Raw genomic sequence first — 26,400 nt, forward strand, 5'->3', positions numbered from 1 at the left:
CAGGCGGCGTTGTATGCTGTGCGCCATATTTGAAGTTGACAAGCGGCGAGTCGTGAAAACGTGTCTCGGCTCCGCTGAGTTGTCACTCCTGTTTGTTACCATCTGTGTGTGTGGGGAGCCATCAGAAAAGATCATCAAAGGTTAGTTTATCGCATGAAATAATGGGAAACAAGCGTGAGCGTTGAGATCGGCCGAGAGCACCCCTTGTTCGTGTGAGTCGAGAGGCTCCCAACAGCCATAACAATGTCTTCCGTTTTAACGGAACTTGTGTTTTTTTGATCACACGTTCCTCCCTTTGTTTATCCTCTGAAACATAATTTATCTGATAGTTATAGCTGAATCATGCACCGATATTGCTGCACTTTCGTGTGGGGGGAGTGTTACGCATTGCTTTTAGTTTTACATAATCAGAGCAGGCCATGAAGAGACGATAGCCAACACGTACTGGCTCCTGCAACTGCTATGAGTATGACCAGATCCAGAAAAATCCGAGCAAGGCAGGACTTGCCATTGTCGTATTGATCTAACTTTTCAATACGTGTAGTGCAGTAATCCTTGAGAATTTCCGCTTCCCTTACCGACCCAATTTTTGCCTTCTGTCCCTATAACTTTTTATGACCCTTCGAGGAAAAAAGACAAAACTCAAGTTTGCAATAGACCCTATCGGTATTCCAAGCTCTCGCGAACTTCAAAGTATAGCAAAGCGTACAGCTATCTTGCACGAGCTGCGAAAACCGAGGCTCGAAGTTCTCGCGACGTTCAAAGCATAACAAAGAGCGTGTCTCGTGGATATCTCGCGAGGGCTGCTAAGAATTAGTAAGATACCGAAAAGGTCTATCACAACCAACACTCTTACACAAAATGAGTTCTGGACAGTAAAAACAACAAGGAACATGCACCTATGTGCATTAGACAAAAACAAGAAACATTAATCCTTAACACATATGTTAATAATAAGGCAAAAGCTACATTCCGACTCCGAGTGTACATACAGAATCGGTAGGACTGAATACACTCCGACAATGAAAAGCTCTGTTACAACTCTAAGCCAATGAAATGCCCCCTTACAAGTTGTTAGGAAGTAGCCAATGAAAAATTAGTCTGAGGTATTGACTTCCCGCCCATCTCTTTTTTGGAGTGTATACAGGGCTGGCAATAATGTACACTCACATGGTTTACAACCATTTCTAGGTCAATGCACACTCCAAGTGTGTTCCAATCTCCAACAATAAACTGCTGTGTAGCATCAGATTTGTGTCTGTGTTTGCTTTTGTCTGCCTCTAGCGTACTTTGATACAATCAAAAGTGAATTGTTCCTTCGCAAAATAGCGTCGAATGGCGCTCCAAGTGTTGATGCGGTTCAGTGTCTGGTCTTTTATGTACACCTTGAGAATGTAATCTACGTTACAGCAAAGCCTTTGCAGCATCAGATTGTTTTCTTTTTTATACTCTGCTCTGCGTTCCTATCGCAAAGTGGTGTCGAATGGCAAATTCGCTTCGCGACCGGAAGTTAACGCTGGAGTGTATACAGGGGTCAGAATCGTGTGTACACTCCGAGTGCGTATAACCAGTGCGTTATAATAATAAACATTTCATTTTTTGGCATAATCATTTGTGGGTTAGTGCTTTTTTTTACAGGATGTATGTTATCCCAGCGAAGCTAGAAGGTATCGCACAAACACTATACTGGCTTTGACTGAAGGCATGATCTTGCTGAGATACATATTACATAATAAGGAAGCTTTTTGTGTGTGCAAAACTATGGCTACAGTTGGGGATGGAAGTTCACAAAAGATTGGGAACATGTAATTGATGTATACACATTAACTTTACTTTAATATAGTGAGTGTCGACCAACTATCCTATTGTTCACCACAAATGCCTTGGCTGGATGACAACTGTGCCAAATGCATTAAACTTCTACTTTATCCTATTTCATGTGTTATATTCTGTATGACAAGCCTAAAGACAAATTCCTGTTGGTATACTGGTACCACATGCAGATAATAAGATTAAATTGTTTTGTAGATGGTTTCCATCGGGGACATAAAGAACAACCTGAGGATTCTGCAGAGTGAAGCTCGCCAAATGAAGTACCAAGGCGAGTTTGAACTTGAGGGGTAAGTCAAACGATAGACTCTGTCAAGTTTGTATTGATTGTGGAACAGTTGCTTTCCCTTGTTGACTCACATGCGAAGCAAAAGTGAGTCTATGTACTCACCCGAGTCGTCCGGCCGGCCGTCCGGAAAACTTTAACGTTGGATATTTCTTGGACACTATTCAGTCTATCAGTACCAAATTTGGCAAGATGGTGTATGATGACAAGGCCCCAAAAAACATACATAGCATCTTGACCTTGCTTCAAGGTCAAGGTCGCAGGGGCCATAAGTGTTGTCTAAAAAACAGCTATTTTTCACATTTTTCCCATTTTCTCTGAAGTATTTGAGATTGAATACCTCACCTATATATGATATATAGGGCAAAGTAAGCCCCATCTTTTGATACCAGTTTGGTTTACCTTGCTTCAAGGTCAAGGTCACAGGAGCTCTTCAAAGTTGGATTGTATACATATTTTGAAGTGACCTTGACCCTGAACTATGGAAGATAACTGTTTCAAACTTAAAAATTATGTGGGGCACATGTTATGCTTTCATCATGAGACACATTTGGTCACATATGATCAAGGTCAAGGTCACTTTGACCCTTATGAAATGTGACCAAAATAAGGTAGTGAACCACTAAAAGTGACCATATCTCATGGTAGAAAGGTTGGGTGTTCGACCCTGGGTCAGGCCGCAATTTTCTTCCCCCTTTCCTGACCTAGGTGGTGGGTTCAAGTGCTAGTCTTTCGGATGAGACGAAAAACCGAGGTCCCTTCGTGTACACTACATTGGGGTGTGCACGTTAAAGATCCCACGATTGACAAAAGGGTCTTTCCTGGCAAAATTGCATAGGCATAGATAAAAATGTCCACCAAATACCCGTTTGACTTGGAATAAAGGCCGTGAAAGGTGAATGCTCGCCTAATAGGCTACTGAGCTTTACTGGCCGATGTGAATGCGTTTTATATTGTGTGTAAAAAATGTCTGTTTGTCTGTCTGTCTGTAAAAAATTCCATTTCAAACGGCAGAAATTAATATGTAAGCGCCTAGGGCTATATCTAGATTAGGCGCATAAAAATGATCACAATAATAATAATAATAATAGAAAGAGCCAATAAGCACCTTTGTACTTCCTATGTCTTGAATTAACAGCTTTGTGTTGCATGACCTTGGATGACCTTGGGTCAAGGTCACATGTATTTTGGTAGGAAAAATGTGTAAAGCAGTTCTTAGTGTATGATGTCATTGCTAGGTTTAGGTCAAGCATGTGAGTCGTATGGGCTTTGCCCTTCTTGTTTTTTCCTTGCTTTTCTGGAGTTCACAGCTGTGAACTGTTTCACTTTCAGCGTAGCATGCTACGTTTTAAGACAAATTGCCACACTGTTAGTGTTACGTCCAGCTTAAGATTGCTACAATCAAAGAAAGAATCACAGGAATACAACAGTAACTTTTTCCTGTGAGGTTTGGTACTTTGTGAGGTTTCCGTGCAGCGGTCAGAATATGGGTTAGCCACTGCAGACACTGTCTACTAGGCATTATGTTCCTGCTTTCAAAATAAACTTGTTCAAAATATATCTATTATTGTGCGAAATAGCATACATGCAGATGTAGGAATACATTTTAGATGATGCTACATTTAACTCATTCGCTGCGTGTCGGAACTGGAATTCCGACACCTGTGTTTAGCGTTGACTGCGTGCCGGTACTTGACCAAGGGAAACAACCCCTGCAATGAACTTCTATCTGTCTACAGTGGTACCATTCACTGTAAAGAGTTCTTTCCCTTAAATTGTTGGGATTAATAAAAATTTTGTTGACGGTGTGCGACCCACGTGTTTTGACTTTTCCAAGATGGCGGATCGTTCTGCTGAGACGTAGTAACTTGAAAAGAGTGCTAGAACGTGTTATTCAGTACGGTTCTGATCTTGACCTCAGTGATGATGATAGTGGAGATGATATTTTAGATTCTGGTGACGATTTTGTGCCAATGGACGATCATTTGGGTGATGATTCGGGCAATGCAAGTGTCGATCATGACATTGTGTATGATGAACCCATGACGTAGAAAGTTTTTTTGTTTTGCTTCAAATTGGATATTTTGCCTGGATATGAAGACAACAAAAGGTATGTACTTTCAAATGTTTCATATATTTTCTAAAAGAGTAAGTTCCAAACTTTGCAAAAACATAAGGTATGTAAGGTTATCTTGTGTTGTTGATTTTTAATAATTTTTGACTCACATGCGAAGCAAAAGTGAGTCTATGTACTCACCCGAGTCGTCCGTCCGTCCGTCCGTCCGTCCGGACGTCCGTCCGTCCGTCCGTCCGTCCGTCCGTCCGGAAAACTTTAACGTTGGATATTTCTTGGACACTATTCAGTCTATCAGTACCAAATTTGGCAAGATGGTGTATGATGACAAGGCCCCAAAAAACATACATAGCATCTTGACCTTGCTTCAAGGTCAAGGTCGCAGGGGCCATAAATGTTGCCTAAAAAACAGCTATTTTTCATATTTTTCCCATTTTCTCTGAAGTTTTTTAGATTGAATACCTCACCTACATATGATATATAGGGCAAAGTAAGCCCCATCTTTTGATACCAGTTTGGTTTACCTTGCTTCAAGGTCAAGGTCACAGGAGCTCTTCAAAGTTGGATTGTATACATATTTTGAAGTGACCTTGACCCTGAACTATGGAAGATAACTGTTTCAAACTTAAAAATTATGTGGGGCACATGTTATGCTTTCATCATGAGACACATTTGGTCACATATGATCAAGGTCAAGGTCACTTTGACCCTTATGAAATGTGACCAAAATAAGGTAGTGAACCACTAAAAGTGACCATATCTCATGGTAGAAAGAGCCAATAAGCACCATTGTACTTCCTATGTCTTGAATTAACAGCTTTGTGTTGCATGACCTTGGATGACCTTGACCTTGGGTCAAGGTCACATGTATTTTGGTAGGAAAAATGTGTAAAGCAGTTCTTAGTGTATGATGTCATTGCTAGGTTTCGTTACCCTAAAGGTCGAGGTCAAGCATGTGAGTCGTATGGGCTTTGCCCTTCTTGTTTCAAAATGGCTCTAAATTGCGCGTTGGCAGGGAACACAGGGGAAATTTAGACGCGCAGCGAATGAGTTAAACACCATTTGCTACACTCTAGTGAAAATTCCCAATTTGTTTTTAAAATGGTTTTACTTGAGGCTTCACAGGGGTTGCTTTTTACCATTAACACTGAGGCGAGCTTAGTTAACATGACATTGTACATTGTACTTAGACAACAAAATACAAAAACAAATAGACTGCCAACGTTTCAAAATTCACAATAAAAAAAGTAAGAAAGATATGTTGTTGGAAGTGGAACATTTAATTATTGACAAAACAAAATGTTACATTCACAGATTCAATGTTATATTTATAATAAGAGACAAAATTGTACTTCCCGGCCAATCATTCACAAACAAACAGTGTGTCTGCATGCAGCAGCGATTTGTGCCAGTGCTTAATCATGCAAACAACTGACATCCCAGTGAGATGCTTCTAGGTTTTGATGACCACTTGACGTGACCCAAGTCTGGTTGACCCTAGTCAAATTTCAAGGTCACGACAGGTACAATTTTTGGTCTTAAAAACTTAACGCTGAGGTTTTATCAGGTATTTTTGAAACTTTACTCACTGACTTGTAGGGTTTGATGATCTATCATCATGTCCTAACATGAGTCGTATGAGCATTTGCTTTTCTTGTTGCTTCAGGTTAGTAAAAGGAAACCCACAATCTCTGCTACCTCTGTACAACTATCTGTTCACCAACTACTGTTCTGAGTTCACCGTGGAAGTTATGAACCTGCTGAGCGATGGTCTCTCCATGAAGGCTGATGTGCGCTTCATGGAATCGGTTTATAAGGTGAGCTTTGTATTGTTATTACATATAGTATATGATTGAGTCATTATGTATTGCATGATGAAACTATATCTCCACTGTTCACGATTAAAAGGACACTCTAACACGCACACCTTCCGTGGGTATTCATTTGTCAGTGCTAAAATCTTCATTTTGGATATTTGGTCTGTATTCCGTCGGGTTTCAACCAAAATGAAAGTAATGTCTGAACCAAGGATAGAAGGAAGCCTGGTGACTAAAAAAAAAAAAAAAATGGACAGCACTCATGCTATTCATTTTTGGTATGTGACCAAGTGGAGGGATGGTCCTATCCCATGTAAAAGCGTGGCCAGATCTGAGACAATAAACTGGTTTTTGTTTTCCGGAGGACTGTGGGTCTTTTTGGAGAAATTTCAGCTACAGTAAACGAATGGTCAAAATAAACTTAAGGGGGTCATTGTAAATGTGAAAGAGCCCACTGACTGACATGTCAAGACAATCAGATAAAAGATAGTTTAATGAAATCCGTCTTCATCAGTAGGTAAGTACTTCTTCTTCTTCAGCGTTCCAGAATTTTCTGGTTACGTGTGAGCTTGTTTGCCCAATTGGGTTCCCCACACTATACTCTGAGAGCATAGTCAGCTTCACTCCGCTTTCGATGAGTAGGCATGCTGGGTATTTTTGTGTTTCCATAACCCACCGAACTCCGACATGGATTACAGGATCTTTTCCGTGCGCGCTTGGTCTTGTGCTTGCGTGTACACACAAAGGAGGTTAAGTCACTAGCAGGCCTGCACATAAGTTGACCTGGGAGATCGGAAAAATCTCCACTCTTAACCCACCAGGTGGCAGCGACCGGGATTCGAACTCACGACCTCCCGATCTGGAGGCCGACGTCTTACCAACAGGCCACTGCGTCCGTACAATTTGATTCAACTCTGTGCAGATTTGTCGAGACATGTTCGGCTACAAGCCCCCGATGACCAAGGAGCAGTTTTTCACCGCCAACAGCTTTGCAGAGAGAAAGGTGATCATGTGCTTTGAGGTGATGCGACTTGTCAAGGAACGCTGTCGTTACCTTGGGCCCCGAAACCCCACCAACCCCAACATCAAGGTGCAGTCTGTCGTCGACACTGGCCGCCATTCCAAGGTTAGTGCCATACCTGATTTGTAAAAAAAATTTTTAACTGGTCTGAAGTATGTTGTCCAAGGTCAGGACAACAGGTAAAGGCTTTTGAATTTGAAGCAAGATTCTAGACAGGGTATTGCTTGCTGCTGGCGAACCATCGGAAGAAATTTCAGATGATTAAAGTGTTATCGTATTCCACGCTGCTTCTGAACTTTATGATTTTGATTGAGAACTTAACTGAGCAGACAATATTTATTAGTCTTATGTGGTGAGGTCATTGATATGGAATAAGTGAAAGGGCAGATAGGTTAATGCACAGTGTAAATATTCTGAAATCGTTCCAAACTTTTAAGGCTGTCTCCAAAAATTCGCCGAAGAAAAAAAATCCCATCAAGGTCTCAAGATGGAAGAGTGTGTTTGAGCAATTATTATCATTGTGACTTTTGTTCAAGTAAGCCATTGGATGTAAGTCTTATTCATGAATGTCAAAGAACTTTTTTGTTAGCACTCCTGGTATTGAGTTGTTTGTTTTATTTGTTTCCACAGCGCACCTCTGAATGCGAGCTGGTAACAAGTGAACCTTCTGGTGAGTCACATCGAACATTATCATCTTATATAGCTATTTTTATAGACACGTGGGGGAATTCGGGGGCTGTGATTGGATGGTCTCACACATCCCTATTGCGATCATCAAAGGATAACGCTGCGGAAGTCGGTAATTTTTTGCTGATATCCAAACGATATCGGCAATAACAAAGACGCATGGTTCCGGTTTCTTCCACGTGTATAAAGTACACGCTTACCTCGCCATGTTTGTTTTTGTGACTAGTTGACAGACGATGCCATTTGCTTTGTGTGTGTTTTTGTTGTTGCTTACTGTACATGACATACATTACGTGTAAAATCCAGTTCTTTAACAGTCAACAAACCTTGCAAAGTTCAACTGACAAGCTGCAATCTGAAGCGACCTATCTCTGATTCTAGCAGACGATCTCTCCAATGTTTAACACTAAATCAGCAAACTCTCCGGTCACATAGAACGTCCATTGTATAGTGCAATGTTGAAATGAAGTTACCGGTCTGAAACATTTAGTCGTTTATTGTGAGACAATCCTTGTTCTATCATCTACAGATTTACCGCAGTCTTCATCACGCGAATCCCCAACTGAAGTCAGACTTTCGAACATAGAATATACGTAAACAAGCATGATACGTGACGTCATATGAATCGTGGCATATTGACATAATGCCAAACATCCGGTTATCTCGAGTCTTCTCCGTTTACATGTCCGTGGGTTTTTCAATGTTCGGTGATTTCCGTGGATACATGCGCAAAGGGATATGCGCACTATAACCGTCGTCTGCAATCAACGACATGGACCCTTCTGGTAGTTGTTGCTGACAAAAACATGATTTTAACACAGAATATAATGTCAGAATAGCTATATAAACGCTATTGTGTTTTCAGCGTAGCAATAGGATTATGACTCGTCGGCATTTTACTTGTCTCGTCTAAATATCGGACCCTATTGCTAGGCTGAAAACACAATAGCTGTTAATCATAACAGTTCACAGTACTACTTTTTTCTTCTTCTTCTTCTTCGTTCATCTGCTTAGACTCCTACGTTTACTCATTGTTTTTTAGCACGAGTGGATTTTTACGTGTATTCATGACCGTTTTTACCCCGCCATTCAGGCAGCATGCGCCGATTTCGGGGGAGGCATGCTGGGTATTTTCGTGTTTCTATAACACACCGAACTCTGACATGGATTACAGGATCTTTTCCGTGCGCACTTGGTCTTGTGCTTGCGTGTACACTCGAAGGGGGTTTCAGTCACTAAGCAGGTCTGCACATAAGTTGACCCGGAAGATCGGAAAAATCTCCACTCTTAACACACCAGGCGGCAGCGACTGGGATTCGAACTCACGACCTCCCGATTAGGAGGCCGACGTCTTACCACCACCCCACTGCGGCCGTCTACTTTCAATTTCAAAGAGTTTTCTTCAACAACGGCTCAGTTGTTTTCTGGCTATATATATTGACTATGTTTGATGAAATGAAAGGCACCTTCTTTTTCGTGGAAACCTTTCTGCTCTCTATCTCAGATGTGACCCGACTTCTTCATGAGATACCACTGATGGTAACATCACATACTTCCTGGGTTTGTTGACTGCAAGACATGACCCAGGTCTGGTTGATCCGGGTCAAATTAATTTCAAGGTCACAGTCGGTCGATTTAGGGTCATTAAGCAGGCAACTATCATTTTCTTGACTGTTCATGGAGCTAGAGCAGCATTTGATTTGTTTTATTTATATTGCACATGATGAGGCTGAGCCGTATGAGCATTTTCTTTTCTTGTTATGTAAAGTTATAGTCATATTGTCTCATGTTCTGTGCTTGCCAGAAAATTCTCTGAAGAATCGCAAGTCCTCTACAGCCTTGTTGGGTCTGTCAGAGAAAGAGGGCTGGCAGGTGAAGCTAGGATATTTACGCCCTGCTGCAGGCCCAGAAGGAGAGGAGGGAAGGAGGAGTGGGAGAACGTCGAGAGAGGAAGGGAGGATGTCCAGAGAGTCCGGGAGAGTGTCCAGAGAGTCCGAGAGAGTGTCCAGAGATGGGTATGCTGGGAGAATGTTGAAAGAAGAGGCGGCCATCGCTCAAACCCTGCGAGAGCTCTCACCCCCTGAGGCGCATAGCAGGAAAAGCAAAGCGGAAGTTGTTGACATGCCATCAGGTAAGAAGATCGGAAATTCTAGAAGTGGCCTGTGTAATAGTCAGATACAAAAATCGTGACGAGACTGGACTTACATATCTGTGAAGTGGATTTCTGACAGGTATTATGTATTCAGGGTAGCGATAGGGTCTGATATTTTGACGAGACAGTTGTAATGCCAATGAGTTGAAGACGAGTCCCGTTAATACTTGTTCAAGTCAAAATATTTGACCCTATTCTACACTGAAAACCCATTGCATTTATTTTATGTTGCTATTCTGTTCAGTGTTGAAAACATGTTTTTGTCAGCGACAACTACCCACATGGTCCATACTGGCTGCTGCAGGCGAAGTTTCAGTGCTCATAGCCTTTGCACATGTACTGACATAAATCACCGAACATTTAAAAAAAAACACAGACCTGTATTACGGAGAAGATTGTGATCGACGGTAAATCTGTGGATGATGAGAGAACAAGGATTGTTTTAGAAGGAAGTCAACAAATAAATATTTCAGATTGGTAACTTTATTTTAACATTGCATGAAATGGACGTTCCATAGCAAACCTGACCAGGTTTAAGTGTACTTCATCCACGGCGATGAAACCGGAACCGCGTATTGAACAACTCCCATAGAAATATGGAATTATCGCCGAAAGAGGGTTGTGTGAAACTATCCAATCTCAACCCACCCAATCCCCCCATGTGGCTACAGTGGACCCCCCCAATCCCTCCATGTGGCTATAGTGGACCGCCCCCAATCCCCCCATGTGGCTACAGTGGACCGCCCCCAATCCCCCCCATGTGGCTACAGTGGACCCCCCAATCCCCCCCATGTGGCTACAGTGGACCGCCCCAATCCCCCCATGTGGCTACAGTGGACCGCCCCAATCCCCCCATGTGGCTACAGTGGACCGCCCCAATCCCCCCATGTGGCTACAGTGGACCGCCCCAATCCCCCCATGTGGCTACAGTGGACCGCCCCATTTTAAGACTTCCCCCATTTCAAGACCTTGTTTTTCACATTTTCTGTTCATATCTTCGGTAAATTAACCTATGTTAAAACTCACTCCTTCTCAAGACCTAATTTTTCTCAGATTTTTGGAGGTCTTAAAGGGGGGTTCCACTGTATCATAATACTAAATAGCGATATAATAAAGTATTTGGCAAACGGAAATAAAAAAGTAGCATGTGAAGACTGCTGTGCAGGGCGGCGGACAGCAGAGTCGGGCCACACACGTATAAGCGACATGCTGGCCAAGTCACATGACCACAGCAGCGACTGGGATCCCTCCGAGGCCGTGGAGTGCATTCTGTCCAAAGTGCGAGACCTCCCCGCCCAGCTCACAAACTTCATGAAGGTACGGAAAATTGTGCAAACTTCAGGCAGATAGGATATGTGCTGTGTTAGCCAAGATTAAATTACGTATTCTTACCCCAATTCTCATAAATGCATTGACTTCAATCTCACATGCTAGATGTCGAAAAACTACTCAAATTACCTGCCCTTGCAAGGGTGGTAACCAAGCTAAAACAAGTCGCGTAAGGCAAAATTACTACTTTAGTCAAGCTGTGGAACTCACAGAATGAAACTGAACGTAGTCCGCCGCTAGTGCAAAAGACAGTTAAAGTGACGAGCCTGTTTGGCGCGGTAGCGGTTGCGCTGTGCTTCATAGCACGCTTTACTGTACCTCTCTTTGTTTTAACTTTCTGAGCGTGTTTTTAATCCAAACATATCATATCTATATGTTTTTGGAATCAGGAACCGCACAAGGAATAAGATGAAAGTGTTTTTAAAACGATTTCGGAAATTTAATTTTGATCATAATTTTTATATTTTTAATTTTCAGAGCTTATTTTTAATCCAAATATAACTTATTTATATGTTTTTGGAATCAGGAAATGATGAAGAATAAGATGAACGTAAATTTGGATCGTTTAATAAAAAAATAATTTTAATTACAAGTTTCCGATTTTTAATGACCAAACTCACTCATTAGTTTTTGAGTCACTTGAGAAAAAGTGACTCTATGTAATCGGTCAGTGTTAGTCTGTCCGGCCGGCCGGCCGTCCGGCCGGCCGTCCGTAGACACCACCTTAACGTTGGACTTTTCTCGGAAACTATCAAAGCGATCGGGCTCATATTTTGTTTAGTCGTGACCTCCAATGACCTCTACACTTTAACGATGGTTTCGTTGAGCTTTGACCTTTTTCAAGGTCACAGGTCAGCGTCAAAGGAAAAATTAGACATTTTATATCTTTGACAAAGTTCATCGGATGTGATTGAAACTTTGTAGGATTATTCTTTACATCAAAGTATTTACATCTGTAGCCTTTTACGAACGTTATCAGAAAAACAAGGGAGATAACTAGCCTTTTCTGTTCGGCAACACACAACTTAACGTTGGGCTTTTCTCGGAAACTATAAAAGTGACCGGGCTCAAATTTTATGTGAACGTGACTCATTGTGTTGTGAATAGCAATTTCTTCCTGTCCATCTGATGCCTCATATAATATTCAGAACTGCGAAAGTGACTCGATCGAGCGTTTGCTCTTCTTGTTAAGCCACCAAGCTGAAATGCAATACCAAACCCCGGCCTTCGTCGAAGATTGCTTTGCCAAAATTTCAATCAATTTAATTGAAAAATGAGGGTGTGACAGTGTCGCCTCAACTTTTACAAAAAGCCGGATATGACGTCATCAAAAGTATGTAGGCTTTACATGTTCATAACCCTGTGCGTAACCTCTTCCATTCGCTTAATGGACAAGACCCTGGCTCATGGTACTGGCTCTCTGTTCCGTTGAAACACACCGGCACAGTTGGCCTAGTGGTAAGGCGTCCGCCCCGTGATCGGGAGGTCGTGGGTTCGAACCCCGGCCGGGTCATACATAAGACTTTAAAATTGGCAATCTAGTGGCTGCTCCGCCTGGCGTCTGGCATTATGGGGTTAGTGCTAGGACTGGTTGGTCCGGTGTCAGAATAATGTGACTGGGTGAGACATGAAGCCTGTGCTGCGACTTCTGTCTTGTGTGTGGCGCACGTTAAATGTCAAAGCAGCACCGCCCTGATATGGCCCTTCGTGGTCGGCTGGGCGTTAAGCAAACAAACAAACAAACCGTTGAAACATGACCTGCGCTTTTTGTTTAAGTTTGGCAGCAGCTCACACTACACACTGCTTTTTTCTGACCCTAGATACAGCTTTCATTGACTATTCCGAAAAGAGTCTCTCCAACACTGATCAGAATTTTGTTGGATTTTCCAAATGTTTGGAGTAGAAAACAAGGGTAGCTCAACAACATTTCTGCATATCATCACAGTGTGCCTTTAGTTGGAGGAGATCTATAGTTGAACCTGACGATTTATTGATTATTCTCTTGATGTTCTTTTGACTGTTTTCAGGCAGTGGAAGGGCGACTGCAGAAGATCGAGGAGCGTCTGGATTTGGTGGAAGTCAAAGCTGTCCATGTCAACTACACAGAGGGAAGCAATGCAGTGCCCGGCAAGTGGAAGCAGGACTTGGACACCGTACAATCACGTCTTCTGCTCCTGGAGAACAGAGTAATGCTATGTGAAAACAGGGTAGGTGCTCTGTCTGTGTGTGTGTGTGTGTGTTGACACAGTACAATCACGTCTTCTGCTCCCGGAGAACAGTCATGTTGTGTGAAAACAGGGTAGGTGTATGTGTGTGTGTATGTGTGTGTGTAGGCACACTGCAGTCACATCTCCTGGAGAACAGTCATGTTGTGTGAAAACAGGGTAGGTGTATGTGTGTGTGTAGGCACACTGCAGTCACATCTCCCGGAGAACAGTCATGTTGTGTGAAAACAGGGTAGGTGTGTGTGTGTGTGTAGGCACACTGCAGTCACATCTCCTGGAGAACAGTCATGTTGTGTGAAAACAGGGTAGGTGTATGTGTGTGTGTAGGCACACTGCAGTCACATCTCCTGGAGAACAGTCATGTTGTGTGAAAACAGGGTAGGTGTATGTGTGTGTGTAGGCACACTGCAGTCACATCTCCTGGAGAACAGTCATGTTGTGTGAAAACAGGGTAGGTGTATGTGTATGTGTGTGTGTAGGCACACTGCAGTCACATCTCCTAGAGAACAGTCATGTTGTGTGAAAACAGGGTAGGTGTATGTGTATGTGTGTGTGTAGGCACACTGCAGTCACATCTCCCGGAGAACAGTCATGTTGTGTGAAAACAGGGTAGGTGTATGTGTATGTGTGTGTGTAGGCACACTGCAGTCACATCTCCTGGAGAACAGTCATGTTGTGTGAAAACAGGGTAGGTGTGTGTGTGTGTGTGTAGGCACACTGCAGTCACATCTCCTGGAGAACAGTCATGTTGTGTGAAAACAGGGTAGGTGTATGTGTGTGTGTAGGCACACTGCAGTCACATCTCCTGGAGAACAGTCATGTTGTGTGAAAACAGGGTAGGTTTATGTGTGTGTGTAGGCACACTGCAGTCACATCTCCTGGAGAACAGTCATGTTGTGTGAAAACAGGGTATGTGTGTGTGTATGTGTGTGTGTGTAGGCACACTGCAGTCACATCTCCTGGAGAACAGTCATGTTGTGTGAAAACAAGGTAGGTGTGTGTGTGTATGTAGGCACACTGCAGTCACATCTCCTGGAGAACAGTCATGTTGTGTGAAAACAGGGTAGGTGTATGTGTATGTGTGTGTGTAGGCACACTGCAGTCACATCTCCCGGAGAACAGTCATGTTGTGTGAAAACAAGGTAGGTGTGTGTGTGTATGTAGGCACACTGCAGTCACATCTCCTGGAGAACAGTCATGTTGTGTGAAAACAGGGTAGGTGTGTGTGTGTATGTGTGTGTGTGTAGGCACACTGCAGTCACATCTCCTGGAGAACAGTCATGTTGTGTGAAAACAGGGTAGGTGTATGTGTGTGTGTATGTGTGTTTGTAGGCACACTGCAGTCACATCTCCTGGAGAACAGTCATGTTGTGTGAAAACAGGGTATGTGTGTGTGTGTATGTAGGCACACTGCAGTCACATCTCCTGGAGAACAGTCATGTTGTGTGAAAACAGGGTATGTGTGTGTGTATGTGTGTGTGTGTAGGCACACTGCAGTCACATCTCCTGGAGAACAGTCATGTTGTGTGAAAACAGGGTATGTGTGTGTGTGTATGTAGGCACACTGCAGTCACATCTCCTGGAGAACAGTCATGTTGTGTGAAAACAGGGTAGGTTTGTGTGTGTATGTGTGTGTGTGTAGGCACACTGCAGTCACATCTCCTGGAGAACAGTCATGTTGTGTGAAAACAAGGTAGGTGTGTGTGTGTATGTAGGCACACTGCAGTCACATCTCCTGGAGAACAGTCATGTTGTGTGAAAACAGGGTAGGTGTATGTGTGTGTGTGTAGGCACACTGCAGTCACATCTCCTGGAGAACAGTCATGTTGTGTGAAAACAGGGTAGGTGTGTGTGTGTATGTAGGCACACTGCAGTCACATCTCCTGGAGAACAGTCATGTTGTGTGAAAACAGGGTAGGTGTATGTGTGTGTATGTGTGTGTGTAGGCACACTGCAGTCACATCTCCTGGAGAACAGTCATGTTGTGTGAAAACAGGGTAGGTGTGTGTGTGTGTATGTGTGTGTATGTAGGCACACTGCAGTCACATCTCCTGGAGAACAGTCATGTTGTGTGAAAACAGGGTAGGTGTGTGTGTGTATGTAGGCACACTGCAGTCACATCTACTGGAGAACAGTAATGTTGTGTGAAAACAGGGTAGGTGTGTGTGTGTATGTGTGTGTGTAGGCACACTGCAGTCACATCTCCTGGAGAACAGTCATGTTGTGTGAAAACAGGGTATGTGTGTGTGTGTATGTAGGCACACTGCAGTCACATCTCCTGGAGAACAGTCATGTTGTGTGAAAACAGGGTAGGTTTGTGTGTGTATGTGTGTGTGTGTAGGCACACTGCAGTCACATCTCCTGGAGAACAGTCATGTTGTGTGAAAACAGGGTAGGTGTGTGTGTGTATGTAGGCACACTGCAGTCACATCTCCTGGAGAACAGTCATGTTGTGTGAAAACAGGGTAGGTGTATGTGTGTGTGTAGGCACACTGCAGTCACATCTCCCGGAGAACAGTCATGTTGTGTGAAAACAGGGTAGGTGTGTGTGTGTGTGTAGGCACACTGCAGTCACATCTCCTGGAGAACAGTCATGTTGTGTGAAAACAGGGTAGGTGTGTGTGTGTGTGTAGGCACACTGCAGTCACATCTCCTGGAGAACAGTTTGGGTGCTCTGTGTGTATGTGTGTGGACACGGGACAGTCATGTCTTCTGCTCCTGGAGAACAGTCATGCTGTGTCAGAACAGGGTAGGTGCTCTGTGTGTATGTGTGTGGACACGGGACAGTCATGTCTTCTGCTCCTGGAGAACAGTCATGCTGTGTCAGAAAAGGGTAGGTGCTCTGTGTGTATGTGTGTGGACACGGGACAGTCATGTCTTCTGCTCCTGGAGAACAGTCATGCTGTGTCAGAACAGGGTAGGTGCTCTGTGTGTGTGTGTGGGTATGTGTGTCTGTCTGTATGTCACTATGTGTGTCTGTCTGTATGTCACTATGTGTGTCTGTCTGTATGTCACTATGTGTGTCTGTCTGTATGTCACTATGTGTGTCTGTCTGTATGTCACTATGTGTGTCTGTCTGTATGTCACTATGTGTGTCTGTCTGTATGTCACTATGTGTGTCTGTCTGTATGTCACTATGTGTGTCTGTCTGTATGTCACTATGTGTGTCTGTCTGTATGTCACTCTGTGTGTCTGTCTGTATGTCACTCTGTGTGTCTGTCTGTATGTCACTCTGTGTGTCTGTCTGTATGTCACTCTGTGTGTCTGTCTGTATGTCACTATGTGTGTCTGTCTGTATGTCACTATGTGTGTCTGTCTGTATGTCACTATGTGTTTGGACACTGTACAGTCACATCTTCTGCTCCTGGAGAACAGAGTCAAGTTGTGTCAGAACAGGGTAGGTGCTCTGTCTGAGTGTGTGTGTGTGTGTGTGGACACACTGCAGTTACGTCTTCTGGAAAACGAGAAAACTGTCTCCTGGAAAACAGTTATGTTACATGAGAACATTGTAGTTACTGTGAATGTGTACGTATCAGACTTATTGGAAATATTTTGTGTGTGTTATTGTTTCCCCATTCCAAGAAGTAAAGTTGGAAGTGACAAGGGTCCATGTGCCTCCCCCCCCCCCCCCCCCCCCCCCCTTTTTGGCCTCATGAAGTTAAAAGTAAAGTGGCCTTCGTGAAATGTAGTCAAATTAAAAATGCATTTCTCTTGATAACATGTCCGAGACACGAAATTTTATTAATCCCATAGTGACTGTTAATTCTTCAGAGTGCGCCACGAACAGCATCATCAGATCATCCAAAGCTCGTGGGCGACAAGACCACGGAGCTCTCAGCGGCAAGCCCTTTTGTGTCTTTGGAGAGGGGAGGTAAGCCTGTGCTACACATACTTAGCTTAGACACATCTTGCTAGTAGATGCTTTTTGACCCACCTTGGTAAACAAGCTAGTCTTAATAATGAGTGGTGCTCGGCCATCCGTGAACCCCCCAAAATTAATGTTTAGGTTCTGGTTATATTAATTCTGGTTCAGAAAGCTGCTTTCAGTTGGTGTAGGGTACTGCAATATATCGTATGGTGCACTTGTCTGGAAATCACTTCTTCAGGGGTGACGCCAAGCTTAGAATTGCTACTCTCAAACAAATATCCACAAGCATGCCACAGTTTGCTCTTTCTTTGAGTCCTGGTACTCATTTCTGATTCTCACTCCCTGTAGCGGTCAGAATTTGTGTCATAATACATTGTAAAGTGGTACTGCAGACACTCTCTATTGGCCATTATGTTTCTTTTTTTCTAAATAAACTTTTTAAAAATGTATGTATTCTTGCGCGAAATAGCAAAAACGTGGATGTGCGAATAAATTTCAGACAATGCTGCACTAAAACCTCATTTGCTGCGCTGAAAGTTCAGCCAAAAAAAGTAAATTGCCACAGTGAGGTTTTACAAGGGTTGGCAAGTCTGGTAACTTGACATGCAGGTCAACACGTCCCGTGATAGATTTTTACCTTAAACATTTGTACAGTTCCCATGCATGCATGGTTGTCGCCTAGACTAACTTATTTTCTTTCATTTTCAGACCCCAATGATTTTGACTAAATGCAACGTTGTAAAAGGCACAAGTCTGGGGGCCTTTCCTAACTTCTCACACAACTAATAATGAAATTTACTTCAAAATCTGACTGAAAGTAATCACTGTTGCACAACATGAGTTTGTGGATGAGTCCATTTGGACAAGTTTAGCATGATGTTGAGAGTTCCATGATGCTTGTGTTGTTCATTTCGATTACACCTTTATCAGTCAAATGAATACATTAGCGGTGACTGGTGATTAGAGCTGGAGTTGTTTTTTTGTGTTTTTTTTGGGGGGGGGGGGGGGGGGGGGGGGAGTGCAGATTGGATGGGGTAAGTTAGTGGCAGGACTACTCGAGGCATGCACTGTTGCGTTCTGTTTCGTATGGTTTGAATGCATATAAATTATAATTACAGTTGGGCTGAAGATGCTTATTTGCTGTGCACATTTTGCATTGGTATAAGTATGCATGGGGTGTTTCACAGATTTCCGACACCGTTAAAAAGGTTTCAGTCACCATTAAAAAGAGTTTAGTCGTTACAGCCAAAGTCACAATCCAAGTAACACTCTGATCTCTGCTGCATATAATGGCAAATTGACCCCCTCCCACCCCCCACAAAAAGAAGAAAAACAACCCCAACCCCATTTGAATCTGCATGGTCTGTTTACTTTGTTCTATACATTGCAGGCATGCTTTTCTGAACATTTGTTTGTGAAGTAATAAGGATAATTCATTAAAAAAAAAAAATTTAGAACATATTTTAACATTTTTGTGTGTGAAAAATAAAATTAGGAAAGCCCTTTCTTGTTGGATCATGGTCAATTAGCGAATCAACAAAGCTAGTCCCTAATAGGGCGGGGATGTAGCTCAGTTGGTAGCGCCCTGGATTTGTATCCAGTTGGCCGCTGTCAGCGTGAGTTCGTCCCCATGTTCGGCGAGAGATTTATTTCTCAGAGTCAACTTTGTGTGCAGACTCTCCTCGGTGTCTGAACACCCCCGTGTGTACACGCAAGCACAAGACCAAGTGCCACGGAAACGATCATGTAATCACATCGACACATGTCAGAGTTCGTTGGGTTAAGAAACACGCAAATACCAAGCATGCTTCCTCCGAAAACGGCGTATGGCTGCCTAAATGGCGGGGTAAAAAACGGTCATACGCGTAAAATTCCACTTGTGCAAAAAACACGAGTGTACGTGGGAGTTTCAGCCCACGAACGCAGAAGAAGAAGAAGAACCAAGTTCTGGGGGACAGGAAGCATCATCAACGATCATGGATCTGAAATTGGTGAAAAGTGGGGTATGTTTAAATGAAATTCTAGCTGCATACACAAAATGAATAGGGCATATGAGGGGGTTAGAGCAGTATTAAACTGCTTTCAGAGAAGAGAAGTTGAAGCGACAATCCTGATTGCATTATAATTATAATGAAACCCACCTTTTAAGACCCTGCAATGGAGGTAAATTTACAGAAAATGTGAAATGGTTGGGCCTTGAAAGAGCTGATACATTCACTCTAACAAACTCAGGTCATCTAAGGACCCAGATGAATTTTTCGTGCAGGTGATTCCTTTTCTGGGAGCATGCTGCACAACTTTTCACCCATACGCAAAGGGGACGGAGATGTCAACCAGTACTCTAACAACGACACAATCACCAGCGTGGCCGATGTAGAAAAGCGCTTGTCAAGCACGCCCAACATGTCCGGAAACACACTGTCGCTGGTTCCAACCGGCGGCGGAAGACAAGGCAGGGAGGCGGCTTGGAGGAAGGGGGATGCGGCAACGGGGGCAGATGGTGATGGCGGTGATGTAACTGCGCCCTGTGAAAATCTGGATACTTCCACTCTACAGCAAGTTGAGAGGATCAAGAGTTTGTGAGTGTTTGCTGGTTGGTTGCCTGTTGTTGTGTGTTGTGCGAGATGATGTGAGTGAAGCAACAGTAATTGAGTAATTGATAGATAAAAGAGAGAGTGTGTGTGTGTGTGCGCGCATGCAAGAGCTGGTCTTCATGTGTGTATGAATTGCCCAGTGGAGTTGCACACTTTACTAATTAAATAAGCATACTCCTTTCAAAATTGGTAGCAGTGATGAGCAGCAGTTGCAAGGTTCATTGAAGTTTACAAGAGAACAAGTAGCATGACAAAACGGTTACCGTTTCCTGACGTATAATTGAGATCTTTCTTTTGTGCTGTAGGCTAACTGCTGATATTTAATGTTTAGGGAAAACCGTTACCATCTTAATTTTGTGAAGGGACCATACATCACACATCATGACAATGTTTAGACTTTTGGCTGAAACCAGACTTTTGTGAGCTGTGACTTGAAAAGATACAATTTCAGAGCCATTTCATGATTCATGCCCAGAATGTTGGTATCATGTGGGAGTTTTACTAGGTCACTTTTGGAGTTTTTCATGGGTCCCAGTTTTCATGTCTGATACATAGTCACAGAATCTTGAGGCATTTTGCACAAAACTGACAGCCACTTTGTGAGAAACAAAGGGGCGTAAGCGCTCTAAGTGCATGCATGTGAGTGAGAGTTGTGAGGAACCAATCTCCTGGCACCTGAGAGAACAACAAGCTCAGAAACAGACCTGTTTACTCTTATGATTTTGGCGTAATTTATTACGATTTTCTGCAAAAAATACGCCATTCTGCTATCCGTGTCAAGACGACGATTTTCATAAATAAAAAAAAAGTAAAATAAAAAAAATCTTTTTTTATTTTTTATTATTAATTCACATGTTTGGCATTGGGTTTTTTTCAATGTCAAAATGGGGTAAAAAAAAAAGCACAGGACTGACCAGAGATCATGTCTGTCTGATGAGACGCTGGAGAGCCTTCTAGTGGTGACAGTAGAGAAGCGCTTGACACACTGAAAAAGGTCTACAACGAGCAAAAGAAAAAGAATCAGTGATGCATGTGCTTTTGATGTGATCTTCTTTGAAATTATGATGACTACAAAAACTGATGTGTTTTGTTTGTGAATGATGGATATATGTGCATGATTGCGTTTCGCAGACACAGTTGTCATGTGCGTTGGCGACGAATGCTGGATGATTACTATTTTTTTGCCAGGATTACTATTTTTGGGGCTGAGCATTACTCCAAAACACTTATGGGGGTAAACAGGTCTGCAGAAATGCTCATTTATCATTAAATTAAAAAGTTTGTTACTCACTCAGGTGCCAGATTTATTCCGCACAACTCTCGCTTCTTTCTTTTGATGCACATGTCGTACCATTTAGTGGTTACGTCCCTTTATTTCCCAGATCTGAAAATAGTGCTCTGCCTGTTTTGATTAAGATTCCCACAGCTACTTTGTTTGACATGTTTCAGGTTCAAAACCACCCAGCGACTCCTTCCCACCGGCAGCCAGTCATCCAGGGATTCCTGATGGTGTGATGTTACTTTGTCCTGGTTTGTGGCTTCTTCTTTCCGCACAGTGTGTCACTACAAAGTACTGTTAGGGAGAGTAGAGGCAATGTTGAGATCGCACCGAGTGCAAGGTTTGGTATTGGCACTGCCATGTGTATAGGTTTCAGCCAGCTGACAGAAACCTTTCAGCCCCTTAGCGAAGAGACCTTGACAAGGCTGCGCAAGTGTGTGGATGTGGAAAGGTTGGAACTAAGGAGACAGACAGATCCCACTTAGCCCCCCCGCACCCTCCCTCCCCCCCACCCCCCAAAAGTGTCTCTCCATAATATGTGGTAATGGCACTGTAGCATCATGTGACGCATGGCAGCCCACACCCCACACACACTTGGACCCAGCTAGCTGTATTGTGTCAGTTCATAGCTTCATTTTCACTTCACAGTTCTTCAGTCGGCAGTCAAGTAAAACTGCTGTGTTTTTCTACCCGTGCAGTGCATGATTGATAGCACATTGCGTCGATTTCTATGGAGGTACGCAGAATGTACAATATAACTCAGGAGTGGAACTGATGTCTTGTGTTTATTAATTTGCTTGGTTTTTATGCGCAGAAGAAAGAGAAAAATAAAAGAAAACAATAAGCATTAAAAAAAACAATGTTTGGAGTCCTGTGACAGAATATCTTGTTATTAAAATAATTAAAGAACAAAGAACAAATGTGAACACACACGCGCAATAATCACTCCATTCCTATTGATGCAGACAGTTTTCTTGTTTGAGCATAGTTTTCTTTTCATGTGATCTGCCATTTTACCACCTTGAAGCACAGGGAAGACTGAAGAACAGCAATCTCAGTGTGTGTATATGATTTCTGTTCAAATAATACATTGATCATGATAACAAATAATAATCAAAATAATTATTATTCTGATACATGTAATAGCACTTTTTTCTTCATCTTTCTCCTTTAAACCTTTTGTAAAGTCCAACATGTTTTGGAAGAGCTTGGGATACTTCAGAGAAAAAATGTGTAACTAGTAAAGTAGTATTCTGTGCATATTTTACCAGTTTCTAGTAATACAATAAGTATAAAAATAGTACTCATTCTGATATTAATAGTTTGTTCTTCTTTACTGCTTTCTAAAGTCGAACATTTGTCGGAAGAGTATAACTATAAAAATGTGATTCAAGTTCAAGTTGAACTGGTTCACTATTAGAATAAAAAAACAGAAAGGTAGATTGTTGGAACGTTTGTTATTGACAAAACAATACATTGTTATATTTTTATTGAGTCACTTGAGAAAAAGTGACTCTATGTAATCGGTCAGTGTTAGTCTGTCCGGCCGGCCGGCCGTCCGTAGACACCACCTTAACGTTGGACTTTTCTCGGAAACTATCAAAGCGATCGGGCTCATATTTTGTTTAGTCGTGACCTCCAATGACCTCTACACTTTAACGATGGTTTCGTTGACCTTTGACCTTTTTCAAGGTCACAGGTCAGCGTCAAAGGAAAAATTAGACATTTTATATCTTTTCTCGGAAACTATCAAAGCGATCGGGCTCATATTTTGTTTAGTCGTGACCTCCAATGACCTCTACACTTTAACGATGGTTTCGTTGACCTTTGACCTTTTTCAAGGTCACAGGTCAGCGTCAAAGGAAAAATTAGACATTTTATATCTTTGACAAAGTTCATCGGATGTGATTGAAACTTTGTAGGATTATTCTTTACATCAAAGTATTTACATCTGTAGCCTTTTACGAACGTTATCAGAAAAACAAGGGAGATAACTAGCCTTTTCTGTTCGGCAACACACAACTTAACGTTGGGCTTTTCTCGGAAACTATAAAAGTGACCGGGCTCAAATTTTATGTGAACGTGACTCATTGTGTTGTGAATAGCAATTTCTTCCTGTCCATCTGATGCCTCATATAATATTCAGAACTGCGAAAGTGACTCGATCGAGCGTTTGCTCTTCTTGTTATATTATTTATTTATTCAATATTGTTATTTAATAATAAATAAATAAATGTATTGTTTTGTCAATAACAAACGTTCCAACAACCTACCTTTCTTGTTTTTTTATTCTGAATTTTGGAACGTTGGCAGTCTCTTTGTTTTTGGATTTGGTTCACTATTAGCAGACTTGCCATTACACAAGTAAGAACTGTGATCTGTACTGGCTCTCTTTCATAGTCTGTGTTCAAAATCTCTTGAAGCAGCACCGCCCTGATATGGCCCTTCGTGGTCGGCTGGGCGTTAAGCAAACAAACAAACAAAATCTCTTGCATCAATGCGATCTTGTGACAGCAAATATCACTATCCGTCCAGTATCACTCTTATTTGCTACACATTCCCCCTCCCCCTAAAGGATAATGCATATATGCTGTTGTTGTATGTATGAAGTATTGTGTGTGTATTAATATCTGTGAGTGATGGAGTTTGTTTCTGTGCTAGTTAGACTGACGATTAAAGAAGAACTTGTACTTTCTGACATGTTGTGTGTGCATGTTGGTGTATTGAATTGCTGGACATGTCACATGCAGTTTATCAGTTGCTGTAACTGCTCATTACATTCCCAGAAGATTCCAAATTTCAATTAAAAATGAAAAAATCAGTGTGTGGGTTTGCTGGAGAGGGAGAGAGAGAAGGATGTTGTTCATGTGATAGGATGGAAGGCAAAGGGGAGGAGGAGCACCTCTCGGTCCCAGTCAAATTAATGTCATGTACTGTACCAACGAGAGAGACAAAGATGGCGTACAAAATTCGAGAAGTATGTTTAGAACTGGTAAACAGTAAGTACACTCCTGATGACGGCATGCAATAGCGGGCCGTTTCCGTGGCCAGTTCAGAATAATGCGTGTCTTTCGCAGACATAGGGGATCTGGTGGTTGCACGTTCCATCGTTCCAACGGTCACCCACATGGGCCCAAAACATGCCACAGTGTTCCTGCCCGTTCCAGTTGCTTGGCTGACCGGCCCCCCAGTGGCTGAAGCTGAGTAGCCGACCGCTGGATGCCCAGACAAAAACGCCCTCTTGCTCAATATCATTCAGACCAATCCAGGCGCTGTTCACTGCAAAAGAACAATGGAAGTGTTGACTGCCACAGCAAAGTAATATTGTTCACTGCCACAACAGTGACGTTGTTCACTGCCATAATGATATATTGCTCATTGCCACATCACTGTGATGTTAACTGCACAGAGACTGTTCACTGCCACAACACAGTTATATTGTTCGCTGCCACAGCACAGAGATAATCTTCATTGCCACAGCACAGTGATAATTTTCTCTTCCACAGCACTGTGATAAGTTTTACTACCACAGCACAGAGATAATCTTCATTGCCACAGCACAGTGATAATTTTCTCTTCCACAGGCCTGTGATAAGTTTTAATACCACAGCACAGAGATAATCTTCATTGCCACAGCACAGTGATAATTTTCTCTTCCACAGCACTGTGATAAGTTTTACTACCACAGCACAGAGATAATCTTCATTGCCACAGCACAGTGATAATTTTCTCTTCCACAGGCCTGTGATAAGTTTTAATACCACAGCACAGAGATATATAGTTCACTGCAACAGCACAGTGATGATTTTGACTGCCACATCACTGATGATTTTAACTACCACAGCACTGTGACGCGTTTCACTACCACAGCACAGCGATAATATGTTCACTGCTAAAACTCGGTGATATTGTTCACTGTATCAGCACGGTGATATTTATTTTATTTTATATGGGAGATTTATATAGCGCTTGACGTTAACGTTCTCTAAGCGCTTTACATATTAATTTCTGCCGTGTGAGATGGAATTTTGTACACAATATATCACGCATTCACATCGGCCAGTAAATCTCAAGCCATTACGGCGAATATTAATTTTCACGGCCTATTATTCCAAGTCACACGGGTATTTGGTGGACATTTTTTATCTATGCCTATACATTTTTGCCAGGAAAGACCCTTTTGTCAATCGTGGGATCTTTAACGTGCACACCCCAATGTAGTGTACACGAAGGGACCTCGTTTTTTTCGTCTCATCCGAAAGACTAGCACTTGAACCCACCACCTGGACTAGGAAAGGGGGAAGAAAATTGCCTACGCCTCGACCCAGGGTCGAACTCGCAACCTCTCGCTTCCGAGGCAAGTGCACTTTACCACTCGGCCACCCACAGCTCATCAATATTGTTCAGTCACCAGTCTTCGTTTTTGTGTTCTGGAATATTGTCTCTTGAAAAATGTATTGATAACATCCACGGCTGCCAATAGAGCTTTTTCTCTGTCAAAACAGTAGTTGAGGTGTTTGGAATGAGTATTGAACAGAAAATGAGGTCGGTGTGTGGAAGCGAGAGGTGTGCAATTGAGGTGTGATTGTGCATGTGGGTAAGGAAGTGTTTTGTGAGTTATCTGCGCTTTGGTCTTTCCCCAAAATATTCAGAACATAAATTAATGTATGAGGAAATCATAAAAGCTAAGAAGCTTGCTGAAATTAATCTTTAACTAGCCCTCGAGCATTCAAAAAAATATAACAATAATGTCTTTTTACATTTAGTCAACAAATAATGTCTTTTTACATTTAGTCAAGTTTTGACTAAATGTTTTAACATAGAGGGGGGAATCGAGACGAGGGTCGTGGTGTATATGTCTGTGTCTGTGTCTGTGTGTGTGTGTAGAGCGATTCAGACTAAACTACTGGGCCGATCTTTATGAAATTTGACATGAGAGTTCCTGGGTATGATATCCCCGGACGTTTTTTTCTTTTTTTCGATAAATACCTTTGATGACGTCATATCCGGCTTTTTGTAAAAGTTGAGGCGGCACTGTCACACCCTCATTTTTCAATTAAATTGATTGAAATTTTGGCAAAGCAATCTTCGACGAAGGCCGGGGTTTGGTATTGCATTTCAGCTTGGTGGCTTAAAAACTAATGAGTGAGTTTGGTCATTAAAAATCGGAAACTTGTAATTAAAATTATTTTTTATTAAACGATCCAAAAACAATTTCATCTTATTCTTCGTCATTTT

At 42.5% G+C, this 26,400-nt stretch overlaps 2 protein-coding genes across 6 annotated transcripts in view; one reads left to right on the forward strand and one right to left on the reverse strand.

The window, feature by feature from the left end:
• Nucleotides 1–23,983, forward strand: LOC138969483 (centrosomal protein of 44 kDa-like). Of its 4 annotated transcripts, none has more exons than XM_070342277.1 (11): nt 1–140; nt 2,029–2,120; nt 5,857–6,007; nt 6,930–7,133; nt 7,659–7,698; nt 9,520–9,846; nt 11,021–11,184; nt 13,224–13,403; nt 17,193–17,292; nt 19,556–19,868; nt 21,333–23,983. In XM_070342277.1, the coding sequence occupies exons 2-11, from the start codon at nt 2,029–2,031 to the stop codon at nt 21,388–21,390; spliced, it is 1,629 nt and encodes a 542-aa protein (XP_070198378.1). In that variant the 5' UTR covers nt 1–140; the 3' UTR covers nt 21,391–23,983. The 4 variants fall into 4 exon arrangements, with proteins under 4 accessions (XP_070198378.1, XP_070198379.1, XP_070198380.1 ...); XM_070342278.1 differs by having other exon boundaries at nt 11,033–11,184; XM_070342279.1 differs by having other exon boundaries at nt 9,619–9,846.
• Nucleotides 23,416–26,400, reverse strand: part of LOC138969485 (low affinity immunoglobulin epsilon Fc receptor-like) — a 15,355-nt gene continuing 12,370 nt past the window's right edge. For both annotated transcript variants that reach the window (XM_070342282.1, XM_070342281.1), the window contains exon 7: nt 23,416–24,441. In XM_070342282.1, the coding sequence (XP_070198383.1) occupies nt 24,215–24,441 (227 nt within the window). In that variant the 3' untranslated portion in view covers nt 23,416–24,214. The remainder of the gene's footprint in view (nt 24,442–26,400) is intronic.

The sequence above is a fragment of the Littorina saxatilis genome, linkage group LG6 (assembly GCF_037325665.1).
Source record: "Littorina saxatilis isolate snail1 linkage group LG6, US_GU_Lsax_2.0, whole genome shotgun sequence".
In the NCBI taxonomy this organism is placed as follows: domain Eukaryota; kingdom Metazoa; phylum Mollusca; class Gastropoda; order Littorinimorpha; family Littorinidae; genus Littorina; species Littorina saxatilis.